At 33.1% G+C, this 17,602-nt stretch overlaps 2 protein-coding genes across 2 annotated transcripts; both read left to right on the top strand.

The window, feature by feature from the left end:
- The first annotated feature begins 723 nt into the window (after positions 1–723).
- On the top strand, positions 724–3,320 carry LOC145970243 (uncharacterized). Its single transcript, XM_083096817.1, has 2 exons — positions 724–1,371; positions 1,953–3,320. The coding sequence occupies exons 1-2, from the start codon at positions 794–796 to the stop codon at positions 2,062–2,064; spliced, it is 690 nt and encodes a 229-aa protein (XP_082952943.1). The 5' UTR covers positions 724–793; the 3' UTR covers positions 2,065–3,320.
- Positions 3,321–5,133: 1,813 nt separating this feature from the next.
- Positions 5,134–7,281, top strand: LOC145970298 (uncharacterized). The gene is made up of 2 exons (XM_083096916.1): positions 5,134–5,761; positions 6,311–7,281. Exons 1-2 carry the CDS (start codon positions 5,181–5,183, stop codon positions 6,444–6,446), a joined length of 717 nt encoding a protein of 238 aa, XP_082953042.1. The 5' UTR covers positions 5,134–5,180; the 3' UTR covers positions 6,447–7,281.
- Positions 7,282–17,602: the final 10,321 nt, after the last annotated feature.

The raw sequence follows: 17,602 nt of genomic DNA, 5'->3' as shown, positions 1-17,602 counted from the left end.
CGTTGTTTCTAAGAAATTCTCTTTTAATCTTTTTAACAAACACTCGAATGACGAGGGTAGGTAGTAGCCATGAGATATATCTGTGGCAACGCTACGTGTGTAAAAGAGTCTACGTAGTCCCGATTGTTTCGCATTTACATATAACATGTTTTTTATGTAAGCTGGCAAATGCGTTCAAACTATAAATAGCATTACTTTCACATGATTACATTTTTTTCCATTTGGCTCCTTGAAGATTACAGCTATTTTCAATATCAAAACACACGAGTATTTTTACATTTAAGTTTAAGGAACTGTTTATAATGTAGAGATTTTTTAAAAGTGAAGGGTAATTATCTAGAAGAACGGCAATCTCACCGATGACTTTGACCTTGACATATGTGGTCAAAGTCATGATCCTGAGTAACCTCGAAAAAGTTTTATTTGGTGGTCTTTGTTTGTTAAAAAGTTGTGAGCAATTGAAGTTCACGCAAAGCAGGGTCCATTTCCAAGCAAAATTTAGTTTTAAATTAATTTAAAATTATTTTAAATACATTTAATACAATTAAAAAATATCACAAATGTATGTGTACCATACACACACACACACACACACACACACACACACACACACACACACAAAGCAGGCATGTAGGCAGATTTAGATAGTCTACCAATATTTGTATTTATACAATCATATCATATGTCTACGCGACCTTTCCTTTTTTTTTCTAGACACTAGTTTCTACATACTTCTCCTTAAATTCTCATTTTGTATTTAGTAATACACGATCTGTGATACATAGCGGATATCATGTCGATGGAACAAGAAGATAGTCTCCAAAGTTGGATGTGGGATTATTTTTCGATAAAAGATAAAGCTATAGGTATGTCGGTATGCGATATTTGTGGTGAAGAGCAGAGACATAGAATGCATCCTGACGATTTAGATGATATGAGGAGACATTTATCTACTAAGCATACGGCTATTTATAACGACATTAGATACACAGCAATAATACATTGGGAATCGCACTTTGAAAGGGTGCAATGCTCAACTGATAGTATAAATGATAATATAAAGTGCAAACATTGTAATGAATATAACGATATATTACTTCAAGTATGGAAAGGGAGGACTATGGAAAGTCATTTAAAAGTAAATCATAACGTTACGAAAAGTGATTGGGATTATCTTCAAGACTGGCGAGACGAGAAAACTAAAGACTATTATGATCTGACTCAGGAAGATACAGAATCAATCAAAAGAACAAGATTGTGTAAGAAATGTGGCCATCATTTTCGACGTAGTAATCTGATCATCATGGTAAAGCATTTGATCCAAGTTCATGGCGTTCTACCCAATGTATCTTTGGAAAAACTACCAAAAGGGTAAGAAAAACGGCAAAAATCGAATTTTATTAATTTACCTATTTTGAATTATTTATATATACTATTGCATAATAATAAGAAAAGAGAATCATGGATATAAAACTATAAAATTCAGATATTTAACACGTATAGTATGTATTTACGATAAATATTTGGTATATATATTTGAGTCAATTTAACTTATTGTTAGGTTACCGCATAAAAATATCATTACATATATATATAAATTTAAAATTTATTAGTTTAGTATTTTGATAATTGAGAGAGAGAGAGAGAGAGAGAGAGAGAGAGAGAGAGAGAGAGAGAGAGAATTTGTGAAACTTTATGTAATATAAACTTTATGTAAATATAAATTGTGAATATAAATATGAAGAATTTTTTTTTTAATAATCGAGCGAGAATTTTGGTTTTTTGATATAAAATTTTTAAGAATATTCAAGTTTTTGATAATATTTTAATAATAAAAGTATTTTTTGACATTAAAAAATAATAGTTGGAAAATTTGATGATATATATTATGCACATAATTGAAGCTATATTTTATAGTGTTAATTAATACAATTTTTTTTATATTTTGACAGATTACTTCAGTTGAATTATCCTATAATTGATGCATCGAACAATGAAGAGCCATCAACATCTGGCAGCAATTCTGAGCCTGCAGCCTTCCAAAACCTGCAGGGCCGAATTTAAAGGTGTGGAGGCTCTGGGGCAACGAAGACCCCTAACCATTTTTGAACCAAAATCAAATAGAAATTTTTACGTTGTTTAAATAATTTATTGCGAAATAACAAGGCCAAGCAATATACATAGACCTTGTAAGTTGTACACCATTCGATAGGAAATTTTACCCAAAAATTTGTGTTGTGGATGCCCCCCTCTTGTGGAGGCCCCTGGGCTTCAGCCCCTGTTGCCCCACCCTAAATCCGGCCCTGAAAACCTGCCAGTAAACGCTGTAAAATCAGTCATAATGCAAGCAGTGACGAAGATGATTAGTGATATTGCACCAAGCAACACCATAACATCGCTTCAACAGCTACACACACAAGTTCGGTCTCTAGATTTGATTTCTGATACTTTAGTACCATTATATTGTAATCGAGACACTCGATGTTCTCTTGTTAATATCATTGAAAGTATTGATAAAAAACAATGAAAAGAATTTTTAACATAATTCAAACAGACTTATAAATCTTGAAGGAGATGTTCAATATCGTAATATCGCTACACATCAATTAACCAGTTAATTTCAGCAGTTAATTTAAGCAAAATTCTGATTTTGATTAGATCATTGTTTTTGATAGCTTTCATGAGTTTGATGGTTTGTTAAAACATTACCCGAAAAAATAAGTGAGAGAATTAAGTCCCTTGCACAATGCTAGGCAACAGGCAATAGAAATAAGGAATAGGAACTATTCACCAATAAATACGCGAACAGAAAATATTTGCCAATAGGAGCAGAGAATAAATACTATTTCTGTTCTTATTGCCTGTTGCCTAGCATTGTAAAAGGGGCTTTAATGTGTGCTTGATGAATAATCATTTTTTTATGCCGTTTTTGTTTTTTCAATATAACAAATTTATAATTGCATCCATTGTTGTTTACGAATATATAATTTATTAATCATCTATTTATCAAGCAAAGATTTCAAGTTTTTATATTGTTTTATATTGTTTATATCATTTATATTTATAATTTATTAGATATAGATACAAACACAAACACACACACACACACACACGCACGCACGCACGCACGCACGCACGCACGCACGCATATATACACGTGCGCGTGTGCGCTATAAACATCATTATATATTATGATCTATTATTAATTCTAGAAGAATAGTTTTTTAAACGTATTGTATGAACAAATATATTTATAAACCGGTAGATTTTTGTATTCAATTCGTAGAAAATTGTATTGAAAGTGTAGTGAAAGTAATGTAAAATTTATATTAAAAAATATTAAATATTTAAATTAAATGGCATTTTTGATAAGCATAATATTGTATCTTTTTAATTTATAATTATTCCAATACGCACTTAAAAGTTTATTATATATAATATTCGATTAATATATTTATCTCTTCTTATCAATATAATGTTTTATGCTTTGACCGAACTTATTTTGCTAATTTCAAAATATTTTGCGGTTTTTAGTCATGTCTATTGTAATACTTGCGATTGTGAAAATTTTTATGTAATATCCTTTTAATTGATGATTATTATCGGCACAAAATTAGTAAGCAATGTTAGTAATATATATATATATATATATAATATAATATAATATATATATATATATATATATATATAGAGAGAGAGAGAGAGAGAGGGGGGGGGGGGAAGAGGGAGAGGGAGAGGGTGAGAGCGGGGTGGGGAGAGAGACATTTAAGAATAAACTTTTATACGTGAGTGAATTAACTTTTTTAAGATACGATATTAAACTTGCTAATATTTTTCACTTAACCAATAAATATGAACATGATAGAGATATTGCAACAAATTTTTGTAGATATGGGTAAATTGATATTATAGAAAGTAAATATACACAATAATACCCAATGTAAAATTTACGATAAAACATTCTCCAAGGAAATAATTCTTTCAACATAATGAAGCATTTGATTGATGTACTCTTATTAAATCGATGCACTTTTTAATTCAAATCAAATCAACAGCGATAAAATAATAGGAAAGGCAATAGTACATTTTATAAAAATATTATTAATTTATTTCTTTGAATTGTTCTTTGATATATACTTCATGTACATACATATATAAAAATGCACCCCGTAGATAAAAATGACTTAACACATATATAAATTTAGATATCAATATTTATAGGGAAAGCAACATATTACAATACATGCATAAATTAATGGGTTAAGGCTTTTCTATCTTCTTGTGTATATAAATCCATATAAAATTTAACCGTTATTTGCCTCACAAATATTATTCAAAAGACAGACATGTCGCATTTGGCAAATATTGTAAATATTGGAACCAAGTTCGTTTAGCTAATGCTTTATCTAGATACAACGATTCAAAAATTTGTCATTTAATTATAATTTGAATGTAACTCCCCCTCCCAATAATTTCTAAAATTAAAAAAATATAGAAATGTACATATAAGTAATCGAGTAAAAATTTTTTAATCCAAATAATAATTAAAGACTTGAATTGTTATGAATACTTTAATTAAAAATTCTAACAAAGTAATAATTTTTATTTATTAATGAAATGATTATAGAAAAATTGTTAAATTGAGAATTTATTATTAAATTGAGAGTATTGAATCACAAATTTAATATTAATTATTATATTTCTATTGTTTTATTCTTTATTAAATATACTTGAAAGGCAAGTTATCGAAAAATTCAAGCTGAAAATTTAATAACAGGTTCAAAAATTCAATAACAGATATATAAATTTAAGAGCAAATTTTAAAAATGTTACATTATCGATTTTAAGGGCGTTTATATTATAATTTTATTTTTTAACGGCTTTAATTATCCACAGTATAAATAAAAATATTATGTATTTGATGAGAATTTCTCCACCTATTATAAAGTAATATTATTAAATCAATACACACACACACACACACACACACACACACAAAGCAGGCATGATAGACAGATTCATATAGTCTAGCAATATTTGTATTTATACAATCATATCATATGTCTTTATGCGACCTTTCCTTTTTTCTTCTAGACACCAGTCTCTATATTCTTCGTACTTTTCCTTAAATTCTCATTTTGTATTTAGTAATACACGATCTGTGATACATAGCGGATATCATGTCGAAGGAACGAAGGAACGATGGAAGTGGTAGTCCCCAAAGTTGGATGTGGGATTATTTTTCGATAAAAGATGACGCTATATATATGTCGGTATGCGATGTTTGTGGTGAAGAGCATAGACATATAATATGTCATGACGATTTATATAATATGAAGAGACATTTATTTAATAAGCATATTTATAAGGAAACAAAAACAACAGTAATACATTGGGAATCGCACTTTGAAAGGGTGCAATGCTCAACTGATAGTATGAATGGTAATATAAAGTGCAAACATTGTACTGAATATAACGATATATTACTTCGAGTAAGCAAAGGGATCACTATGGGAAGTCATTTAAAAAAAGAACATTATGTTACGAAATATCATTGGAAATATCTTGAAAAGTGGCGAGACGAGAAAACTAAAGACTATTATGATCTGACTCAGGAAGATACAGAATCAATCAAAAGAACAAGATTGTGTAAGAAATGTGGCCATCATTTTCGACGTAGTAATCTGATCATCATGGTAAAGCATTTGATGCAAGTTCATAACCTTATACCCGATGTACCTTCGGATAAAATACCAAAAGGGTAAGAAAAACGGCAAAAATCGAATTTTATTATTTTACCTATTTTGAATCATTTATATATACTATTGTATAATAATAAAAAGAAACAATAATGGATATAAAACTATAAAATTCAGATATTTAGTACGTATAGCATGTATTTACGATAAATATTTGGTATATAAATTTGAGTCAATTTAACTTATTGTTAGGTTACTGCATAAAAATATCATTATATATATAAATTTAAAATTTATTAATTTAGTATTTTGAGAGAGAAAGAGAGAGAGAGAGAGAAAGAGAGAGAGAGAGGAGATTTGTGAAACTTTCTGTAAATATAAATTGTGAATATAAATATGAAGAATTTTTTTTTAAATAATCGATCGAGAATTTTGGTTTTTTGATATAAAATTTTTAAGAATATTCAAGTTTTTGATAATATTTTAATAATAAAAGTATTTTTTGACATTAAAAAATAATTGTTGAAAAATTTGATGATATATATTATGCACATAATTGAAGTTATATTTTATAGTATTAATTAATACAATTTTTTTTTATGTTCTGACAGATTACTTCAGTTAAATGTTGATGCATCGAGCAGTCAAAACCCATCAATATCTAGCCGTTCTGATAGCAGCCTTCAAGAATCTGCCAATCTTCTGATGGCAGAACTTACCAATTTCATGGATAAATACGAGCAGTGACGAAGATGATTAGTGATATTGCACCAAGCAACACCATAACATCGCTTCAACAGCTATACACACAAGTTCGGTCTCTAGATTTGATTTCTGATACTTTAGTACCATTATATTGTAATCGAGACACTCGATGTTCTCTTGTCAATATCATTGAAAGTATTGATAAAAACAATAAAAACAATGAAAGGAATTTTTAACATAATTCAAACAGACTTATAAATCTTGAAGAAGATGTTCATAATATCGCTACACAACAATTAACCATCAGCAGTTAATTTAAGCAAAATTCTGATTTTATTTAGATCATTGTTTTTGATAGCTTTCATGAGTTTGACGGGTTGTTAAAACATTACCCGAAAAAATAAGTGAGAGAATTAATGTGTTCTTGATGAATAATCATTTTTTTGTGACGTTTTTTGTTTTTTAAATATAACAAATTTATAATTGCATCCATTGTTGTTTACGAATATATAATTTATTAATCATCTATTTATCAAGCAAAGATTTCAAGTTTTTATATTGTTTTATATTGTTTATATCATTTATAATTTATTAGATATAGATACAAACACAAACACACACACACACACGCACGCACGCACGCACGCACGCACGCATATATACACGCGCGCGTGCGCGCTGTGCACCGCATCATATATTATGATCTATTATTAATTCTAGAAGAATAATTTTTTAAACGTATTGTATGAACAAATATATTTATAAACCGGTAGATTTTTGTATTCAATTCGTAGAAAATTGTATTGAAAGTGTAGTGAAAGTAATGTAAAATTGATGTAAATATTTAAATTAAATGGCATTTTTGATAAGCATAATATTGTATCTTTTTAATTTATAATTATTCCAATACGCACTTAAAAGTTTATTATATATAATATTCGATTAATATATTTATCTCTTCTTATCAATATAATGTTTTATGCTTTGACCAAATTAATTTCGCTAATTAAACAGAATTAAATTGTTAATAACTTCTTAATAAACAATGACCGCCAACTAAAACTTTTTGGAGGTTACTCAGGATCATGATCACATATGTCAAGGTCAAAGTCATCGGTGAGGTTGCCGTTCTTCTAGATAATTACCTATTTATAGATTAGTTGCATAGAAATATTTAAAATAAATGTTTAAAGCTACAAGGACTTTTTCAAAAGAAAGAACCTAGTTTCTAATCAAAGAATCTAACGATGATGGAGCAACAATAATTTTTTGAAACGCCCTGTACATCAGTGGTGAAGATAATTACGAACCAGTAAAAAAATTGATATATGTAGATCGACACTTTGATCTCTCGCCCATCAGAATTTTTCCATTTGCGATCCTTGACGCACATTCTGCGTCATTGACCAGCCCTCGCTGGAATTTTGCGGCGATCCTTGCGATCCACTCGTAAATAAGCCGCGGGTATATTGCGTCATTTCTCCAAGGAGGAAGAGGAGGAGGAGGAGGAGGAGGAGGAGGAGGAGGAGAAGGAGGAGGGGAAGCCGGTCTTAGAACTCCTAACGTTCTCTCTTTGGAATTCCGCGACGGCCCCAGACGGTGTCTGGGACCGATCCATCGCCGTGCATGAAATACGCAGACACTTCGACCACGTGCCTAAAGTATTGCGTCTTGTTTGCTAAGACGTCCTTCGGATCGCGATCCATTTGTCGGACACGGATATCATCTGACCTTAACCCCTGTTTACGTAGCGCCGGTACCTTCCTTTCGACAGAGCGTGTGACGCGTCGCACGATGTGACGTAAAAAAATTAAGAAGTAATTAAGATAACGTAAAGAGTAACGATAACGCAAGGAGTAACGATAAGAGTAATTAAGATAACGTATTACGATCGCGAGGCGTTAATTAATATTTTATGATATGTCTTTAATTTTGCAATTACTTGTGATAAATGTGAAACATGTTTGGCTTTAACATTCTTGGATGAGAAAAATCAGTTTTAAATCAGTTGAAAAATTGGTATAAATGAAATATAGATTTTATTAAGATAACAAAGATTTTGATCAGAATCGATAGAGAAAGAAATTCTCGCGATAAGAAAAATAAAGATTTCGTACAATTTATTTAATTATTAAAATATGCGTTCTTTCAAGGAATAAGACATTTTTTTACATTGATTACTAATCATATACTCGTCTTTTAACATTTACAATCATTCGATTAGTTTGTCAAAAAGTGGAATTAATTTTCATATTAGCTATTTTAAATATCGATTAAATTAATGCAAGAAAAGGATGAGAATAAAGGTGATTAAAATAATTATGCATTGCTAGTATAATTTATTTACATTATATATTTATTCATATTATGTATTTATTCACATTATATATTTATATAAAATTATTTATATTATATATTTATACAAAATTATCGTTTTATCGAATTTAAATTATTTCCGTATGTATTTTAAACTCATTTGTGTTTTAATATACTTGCTAAAAGGCATACATTAAGAGATTATTAACTATTCATAAATATTATCGAATTAAATTGAAAAAGATTACAAAATGTTTTCAAACCCGGAAAATCTTATTTGTTTATTGATCCAATCTTGTTGCATTGGCTGGCCAATAATAATTATTTTATAATAATTTTCTAGGAAATTTCGTTTTTTCACTCTCATTGTCAGTTGAAGAAAAATAGGTAATATACGCGACATTCATATACGCACACCTTTTATTGTGAACTACTTGGAACTAACGGATGTGAGAGGGCTGAGACATTCGTTGCATCGCCTCGGGAGCTCCATGCGCGATTGCAACGTGAGTTTTGGCATTTCTAATTCTTGTTTACTTTCTACATCGCAATTATGGTAGATCGGATCGGATTTAGCACCGTTTCTCACACAATCTCAGTGCCGAATTGCTTATGCTAGGTCGACTGTGGCGGGCCTGCTCGGTGCGCGGCCTCGGCCGACACTCGACTCGTTTTCCGCGTTCACTGCCCTCGCGAGAGTCTCACGCGTGAGTTAACGTCCATTAAGCGGCACGGAAAACGTGAGCGTGCCCCGCAGATCGGGTCGGAAAAGGGGGATTTTCTCTTGCGGCTCGCAAAGACTCGCGCGCGCGCACGGAATATCTCACGGGGTCCATTCTATTTGCCCACGTGAGGCGCAAACAGCACGGGTAAGTCCTCGTGACCGTCTCGGAAGTGTCAATTGCCTGTACAATTGCCCACAGGTGTTATGATATCGATGCGCTGTATCTCACGTATCAGTAACGCAAATATGGTTATCATATCGTCCAATAGTCCCGTGCGTGTATGGAGTAACATTTGTGCCGCGGGCAATGACTGCTAGTAGCAACCAATCTCTTCTTTCCATTTTTTGATGGATGCCATTTTGAATGGTATTGTACATGGGCTAGATTAATGCTAGACTAGCACTGCTAGTGCAGTAGTTGACCTACCTTGTGAATGTCAATATTTAATATTTATATGTAAGAATATTTAATTAATTATTGATATATACAATTAATTAAGTACATTAATTTTTATTTAATTATCTTATATATCTTATATATTTAATATTTATATATAAGAATATTTAATTAATTATTGATATATAAATTAATTAAATTATATTTATAAATTAATTAAAATAATTTATATTTAATTATCTATTTAATATTTATATATAAAAAATTTTGATAATTAATTATTAATGTATATTAGATTATTAATATATATATTTTGATGAAACTTTACTGCCATCGACATGACATATAATAAAAAAATAATAAAAAATATATATAATAATAAAATAATGATTAATAATTATATTACATAACAATACAATCTCTGTTGACAATCTCGTTGCAATCAATTAGCGAATGTTTATGGCGTAATAAAAATGTAATTTTTCCATTGAGAAATATAAATAAAGATGTAAGAGACACTGTAGATACCGAAAAAAATAACGACACGTGTTGCAAATATCATTTTGCAATCTAACCGCATTATTGCTGGTATCTGTTAGAGACAATTCTAATGGCATGTGACATATGCAGCATTATCAGCATACGTACAAAGGGGAAACCAAGTAAGCAAATACTATGTTGCGTGTGCACGTGTGTTGTCCCTGTCCCTATTATACAACGTCATAAACAATTTTCCATTCATTCCATTCCGTTTCGTTTGCTTCATTCCGAGAGGCATGCACGTAAACGTACGTATATGCGAAAATCACGCAATGATCGGAAGAAAAATCTCGTAACGCATAAATATGTAAAATGTCCTGCACATTTGCTACACGTGGACGAAAAAAAATAGCCTCTCCGCTCACTTTTACCCCTTCTCGTCACATTAACAATCGCTAATCTTCATAACGCGTTGTGCATGTCATTTACCTATATAGAATAAAATATTGTATACATGTCGTTATTATGTATCGCGATAATCTTTCGCATCTGATTCGCTCGCGGGCGAATGCGATTTTCCGTTTGGAAAAATTCATATCGCAAATTATTACGTTAGATTTAATTGCGGCGATTATCATTCAAACTGTAAACATTGCGATAATTTAAACGATGATTTTCGCGATGGAGAAAGATACGACGCTGTTTTCGACGTCGCTTACTCGGAAGACTCCCTCCCTCGATCGAATTGAAGAGAATTAGATTTATTCTCGTGGGAAACAGCTGTAACAATAAGTACTTGTCAAACTTGTCAATCTCAGGATTGTATTCCGCTTCGATAATTTAAATCGATGAAAGTTTCCATGCATTCGAATCATTGTTTTCGATAATTATTTGCATCGTGCGCATCTTCACTTTGAAACGATTTGCAAAAATTCGCTCTTGTTGACGCCGTTCAAAATTCAAGGATCGAGATAATTGCGTTGCGACCTCTACGTCAGCGGTCAGGAAGCTGATAAGCCGGCATAATGGAGTTTGTTTTTGTGTTCGATTCCCCAACGAAAGTGATCCCAGACGGAAAGGGAAGAGAAACGCCGTGGGAAACGGAGAGAGACGGAAATAGAGGGGAGGGAGGTGTTAAGAGAGAGGAAGAGGGCTACGACCTGTGTGTGTTTACTACCGTGTATACCGAGAGTGACAGTGATTCTATATCTGCGGCTGCGGTGACGTAACTAGGATCATGGTTGCTCGTCTCGTATTTCGTAGATGGAACTCGATGGCGAACTACCCGCGAAACACATTCGACGCTTCGTCAAGTTACAATAGAATACGCAATTACACGATCAGTCAGTAGACAAACGAGATCGATGATTCATTACGAACACCATTACTCATACAAATTATAACATGATTCGCTTCACGATCGAATTTGATGCCAAGAGAAAAGAATACATCGTATTTGTCATATTTATTATTATTATATAATTATTATATTATTATTATATAATTATTATATTATTATTATATAGTTATTATATAATTATTATATTATTATTATTATATTATTATTATATTATTATTAGATAATTATTATATTTTATTATGTAATAATATTGTCATAATTATATAATTGTGTTCGTAGCTTCTCTTTCATTTCAATCTTTATTCTTACATAAGCACGTTCGACTCTCGAATAATTCGCTTTTTCTTGGCAATTTTCTGACATTACTTCAATAAATTATTTTTTTATATAAATGATAAATAATTTGCATATATTTTTCACCGTTTTTCTCAGCGCACAATCGATAAATGCCAGAAAAGAGAATTAAAACATTGCAAAGTTAAAACTACTTTAGTATTTTTGGGACGTTTTATTTCATCACTTACGACGCAATCGAGCATTGTTGAACCTACACATTGATCACTCATCGAGTTCACGGTCGTGTTGTTTACAGTGAGGCAATTTCAACAAAAAGAAGAAGAAGAAAAAGAGTAGCCGAAAATAAAATCCTTAAAAGTAAACCGAGAGAAACGCGCGCGGAGAATAAACAATAATTGAACCGCGTTCCAGTTCCCTCGTTGAAGTGACGAAAATTAATTTTGTTTCCATCCAAACCGCATACGTGATGGCATACGCGTATGGAAGCCTAACTTCCCTCAGCGTGAAAAATTGCGGAAATTGGATTCATTGTCAGCGCGGAGTCTACTGTTTCGTCAGATCGTGTTCGAAGGTTTAAAGCAGCTGACGTACACACGCGACGTCTTTTTTTGCGCATGGAAATTGCGCGTGAAACCCATTCAGCGAATCCGCGAAGCTGAATCGAACGACGAAGCTCGTGTTAAGCTGAGCGTATGTGTGGAAACGCAGTCATCCAGGTGCGATTCTCTTCCTATTCGTCTCATGTTTCCGCGATGGCGATTCTTTTTGCGTATAACGCGCTGTCATACGATCGCTCGACACGATCGAAAGGTGAGCGCCGAAAGATCGATGGACGAGGAAGGATAGAACGAGACGCTCATTATGCGAACGAACAGACGATATGGAAGATGATGACGATGAAGTCAGCCGATGGGGGAGACGACCTGTGTTTTGCGCTAATACGCGACAACTGCGTAAAATGATCGAGGTCGGAGACCCTGATCGACGGTCTTCTACAAGCATCGCCCGATATTAGCATATCATCTAATAGCGATCGCATTTCTCGGGCCAATCACCGCGACGTCGATTAATTAACGACGCACCTGTTTATCGATTCGCGATAAATACGCGCGAGATTACAATGCGCGTATTACACAGGCAAGAGTGCGGAAATTTCCTCTTGAACGTTCCTCTTAGAGATGCATATCGACTCGCAATTTTTCGATCCTCTTAATTTTTTTCACTCTACATAAAAACTTACTCGCATATACATTTATCGCACGTGTAACGGGTATCGCATGCATAATAAATACGGTCGAATGGAATGAATAATACAATGTATAAAAGTCACGGTTGAGCTGAAGATTCTCCTCCTCGAGTGTTATTTTATTAATAACTGTGCTGATGACAACATCATTCGTGTTATCGTCTATCAGTAAAAAAATTCGATACTCGACTCCTCAACGACAATACCAAGTGGATACAATAATTGATACACAGTACCTGCACAGGTCAATGCACTTTCGAAGGTTCGGATCATGCGATCGTAAGAGCCGGTGCGCAGTACGTTGCATACCGATCGATCGGTGTAACGACTGGTCACAGGAGCGGATCGACCCTCCGAGACCACCAGGAATCAATCTCCAATCCGATCGGAGAAACCTGCGAATTCTCCGAGACACGTCGCCAATTTTATCCGACGTCAAGGCAAACGGGTCGTCCTCTCGTTAAATTACACAAAAATTCAATATTTATATAAAGATTCTCAACAAGTACAACGCAAGTTGCTACAAAATACACGTTTCTCCTCCTTCGGTTCATTTACTCTTACGCAATTTGCGGAAGCCGGGAGGGTTGATCAACGTTCGCGATGTTCATCAAGTACAGGTGAATAAATAGGAGACGATAAGGCGCTACGACGACTGATCGGCGAGAGGGCATCAATACGCCCCTGACATATGAAAGAGAGACACGAGCATTTCCTCGGGAGATACGTATGAGGTTTCCTGTTCGCGGACCTCTCGTTGACATTTCGATCTCGTTGCACGCGCCTGCCAATCCCTGCCAATCAGTCCGCGCGTTTCCAATCCTTCGCTTCGCCGTTGCTTGCCATTAAGCGTTGCATCCCATTCCCGTTGTCGCTCTTACGACAATTTTCCTCGTTGGATTTTCCTGCTCCAGTTGTGCAACGTGGCCTCGTCGTCGCGCCCGTTTCTTCTACTGGCTGAATATTTATTCCCTCGGAGACCGCCGATGCAATCGCGATCATTTTCCAGTCCCGTGGAATAATAACGCAGAGCTCGATCGAATGACAGAATAGTATTATAGGAATAGTTGCAAGATACATTTTATCATAATGTTTCAATTAATAGAGTATTAATGATACGTCTAGCTTCAGGAAAATGATTATGAAATTACTTCGTCGATAAGCTACACATGATTGATACGTGACATGAGATCGATATGTGTCATTTCCACGAAACAAAAGCGAGATTGATAACTTCTGATACCTCTAAGGGAGATTTCTAATTATCACGATAAGACTCGATTTTTTTAACTAGAACGTTTAATAGACTTTATTATAAGGATTGTTAGTATTTTCTAATTGGATCTATAAAACTTTCTGTTATATTAATTAAACATGGATACAGGGATTTTTAAATTTAGTATTATTACCAAGAAAATTTGGCAAATTTAACAGAAAGAAATTAAACATACTGGTAATTCCTAAAGGATTCATCCTTTTTCCAACAGACATATTATTGAATCCACCAGATTTCTAATTAATGTAACCAGACTTTTTTCTCAGAGTATGAAGAGATACATCAATTTTGTTATGAATATGGAAAGGCCATGTATTTTCCCATTATTGTTAATTCAAAGTTAATAATATGAGAGTCATTAATTATTAATAAATATAAATCGAGCTTTCAATAATATGATATATAAATTAATAATAATTAATAATTGGATAATAAGAGCCAAAACACGACAATAGAAAACAAGAAAACAAGAAAATCATTTAGAGAATTCAAAAATTAATTTTATTTTAAATTAATATCACATTTTCTATCTTCTTCGGGCCTTTTCTATTAACATAAGACATAAACAATAGAAAAAACAAGTGTAACATTACAATATGCATAAATTGAACGGACAAAGAGAAATAAAAAGAATTAAAAATTACAAATATCAATACCTAGCTTCCTCTTAAGTATAGTTTTCCGCAGAAAAAAAGCAATCCACTTCTTCATACATGTAATTACCTCTACTCCAAAATTATATAGCATAATGGAAAAAATAGCATAATGGAAAAAATCGATTAAATATTCGACTTTTTTCTCGCTTCGAAAATTATTAATTGTCGAGACGATTTCGCGCGCCAAAGCTAAGAAGCGAAATGAATGAAAAGTCGTAAGGCGGCGCACGGTGCATGTGATGCATCGCGTTGCCGTTCGATACGCGATGTATAAGTCGAGGATAAGCGGAGGGGATGGAATCGAGGAATCGAGTTCCCGGCTGGCTTCGACGAACGGACTCAGGCGTTTGTCACTTTTACTGTTGTTGGGGTCAGTCGAGCATTGACCGCTCGCCGATTCAACTCGCCTTACTACGGCGGAACGAACGATCCTTTTTTATCTTTTTCTCATGCTCGCCACACCCGCACCGAGGAAGTTTACATTGCGCGTTAAAAATGTCTCTTTGGGGATAAAAATAAAATCGAGACGCTCTCTCGGTCGCCTACGATCTTCTACGTATTTTTTATCGATCTATATATGATTTTAAGGTTTCAGGCACAAAATGATTATTTATAATTATTTTATATTAATTATGATTTTATTTATGAATTTTTATGATGCAATTTGAATAATTTTACGGTATAAATATCTTAATTACATAAAAAAATATAAATTAAAATTATATAAATTAAAATTATATAAATTAATATTAAATTAAATTATATAATATTAATTTATATTTTAATTTATATAATTTAATTATATAAATTAAAATTAAAATATAAATTAATATTATATAAATTAAAATATAAATATAAATTATAGGATATATAAATAAAAATGCATATATTACATGCATGCTTTTGTTAATAAAATATTGGTAAAACATTTGTATGATTGGCCTTTGAATTTTACTCGTCAGTGTAGGCGTGCTTTAAATTGTAGTTGTTGTTTACAAACGCTGCTGGCATGATGATTGACTCGAAATTGTGGCCAAGGATTACGGGGAATGTCAAGAGTCGGTGCATTGCCGCATATAACGGATATTACGGTACCTCTCTTGATCATTACGTGTGGCAACGAGTATATGAGCTGTATAGACAGAAATAATGCGCGCGCGCTAACTTCAACGTTCGCTAATAAATCGATGCTCATATTAGTCATTTGCACCCGTTAACCTACTCTATATTACGGAGAGATGAAGCAACCAGAATCGAAAGATCAAGCAATTAATCAATTTTATAACAAGAAATAGCCTTGAAGCCTGACTAACTAAGAAACGGCATTGACATATCGAATGGGAAAAAAAAAGACATACTCTCATATTTTTTTTTTTCACGATTTAACATAATTATATCGCTTATCATATTAAATAATGACATATTCCACGAGGTGTATTTTTCGCGTTACATAATATTCGAAAATAGGTTTGCGGCGCAAAGGATGACAAGTCGAGTCATGCTTTGTAAGTGTGGCTCGTCTCAATCATCATCAGAGTTCGATGCACTCTTTACAAAGGAAAGCGACGTTCTGGCTTTCATTAGGAATCCTAGAATGATGCAAATGATCCATCGGGAATTCCAGGAGGCTTTATATGGCGGAGAGGAGGGAGGGAGGGGGAGGGGGGAAGGCGATCGCGATCTGAATAGCATAAGCGATCGCGGCAAAGGTAAGCGAGGCCCCCCCCCCCCTCGCCCCCCGCGTTACTGTTGTTGTTGTTATTGTCGTAGGTGCATTGCCCCCTGCCTTACTAGTTTAACCGCATCGAGAGACGCCGGTCTTTCCTGCTCGCGCGAGCCTTTCGCTCGAGCGACATTTCGCACGCGCGAGTACGCGCGTTCCTAAGGTGCGTTTTTCGCGCGCGCACGTGACTCGGGCGCGTGCTCTCGTCCCCCTCCTCCTCCCCCTTACTCGCGTCTACTCGGTCCCCCGTTTCCGGGGCCCTCTCGTGTTGCCCTTTCGCGATTTACTCGCAAATTTCAAAAAGCACAGATATTTTTTTATTAGATATGCACTTTCGCGAATGAAAATAACGGCTTAAATTATTTATTCGCTTGTAAGTGGAAGAAAATTATTGGATATTAAAGTCTTTTATGTAAGTTGTAATCGTTGTGTCAAAACAGAAATTAAACATTGAACATCTCTTCAAACATCAATTAATTCAAGACTTGATCCCTACATTGAGAAAAAAAAGTTGTCAATTTGACCAAACCGTTTAACTAAATTATTATTTTTTTAATTGAAATATTGAAATATTTAAGTTAGATGTCATGTTAAATTTAATATGTATTATTTAAGTTAAAGAGATGTCATGTTAAATTTAATATGTATTATTTAATTTAAATTTATTTAATTTAAATAGTTTTTATTTAATTTAAATTTATTTATTTTTATTTAATTTAAATA

The sequence above is a fragment of the Camponotus vicinus genome, unplaced genomic scaffold (genome assembly GCF_025532165.1).
Source record: "Camponotus vicinus isolate PSW18456_S1 unplaced genomic scaffold, iyCamVici1.0 SCAF_4, whole genome shotgun sequence".
NCBI classification, from domain to species: Eukaryota; Metazoa; Arthropoda; class Insecta; order Hymenoptera; family Formicidae; genus Camponotus; species Camponotus vicinus.
This window is presented reverse-complemented; position numbering and strand designations above follow the sequence as displayed.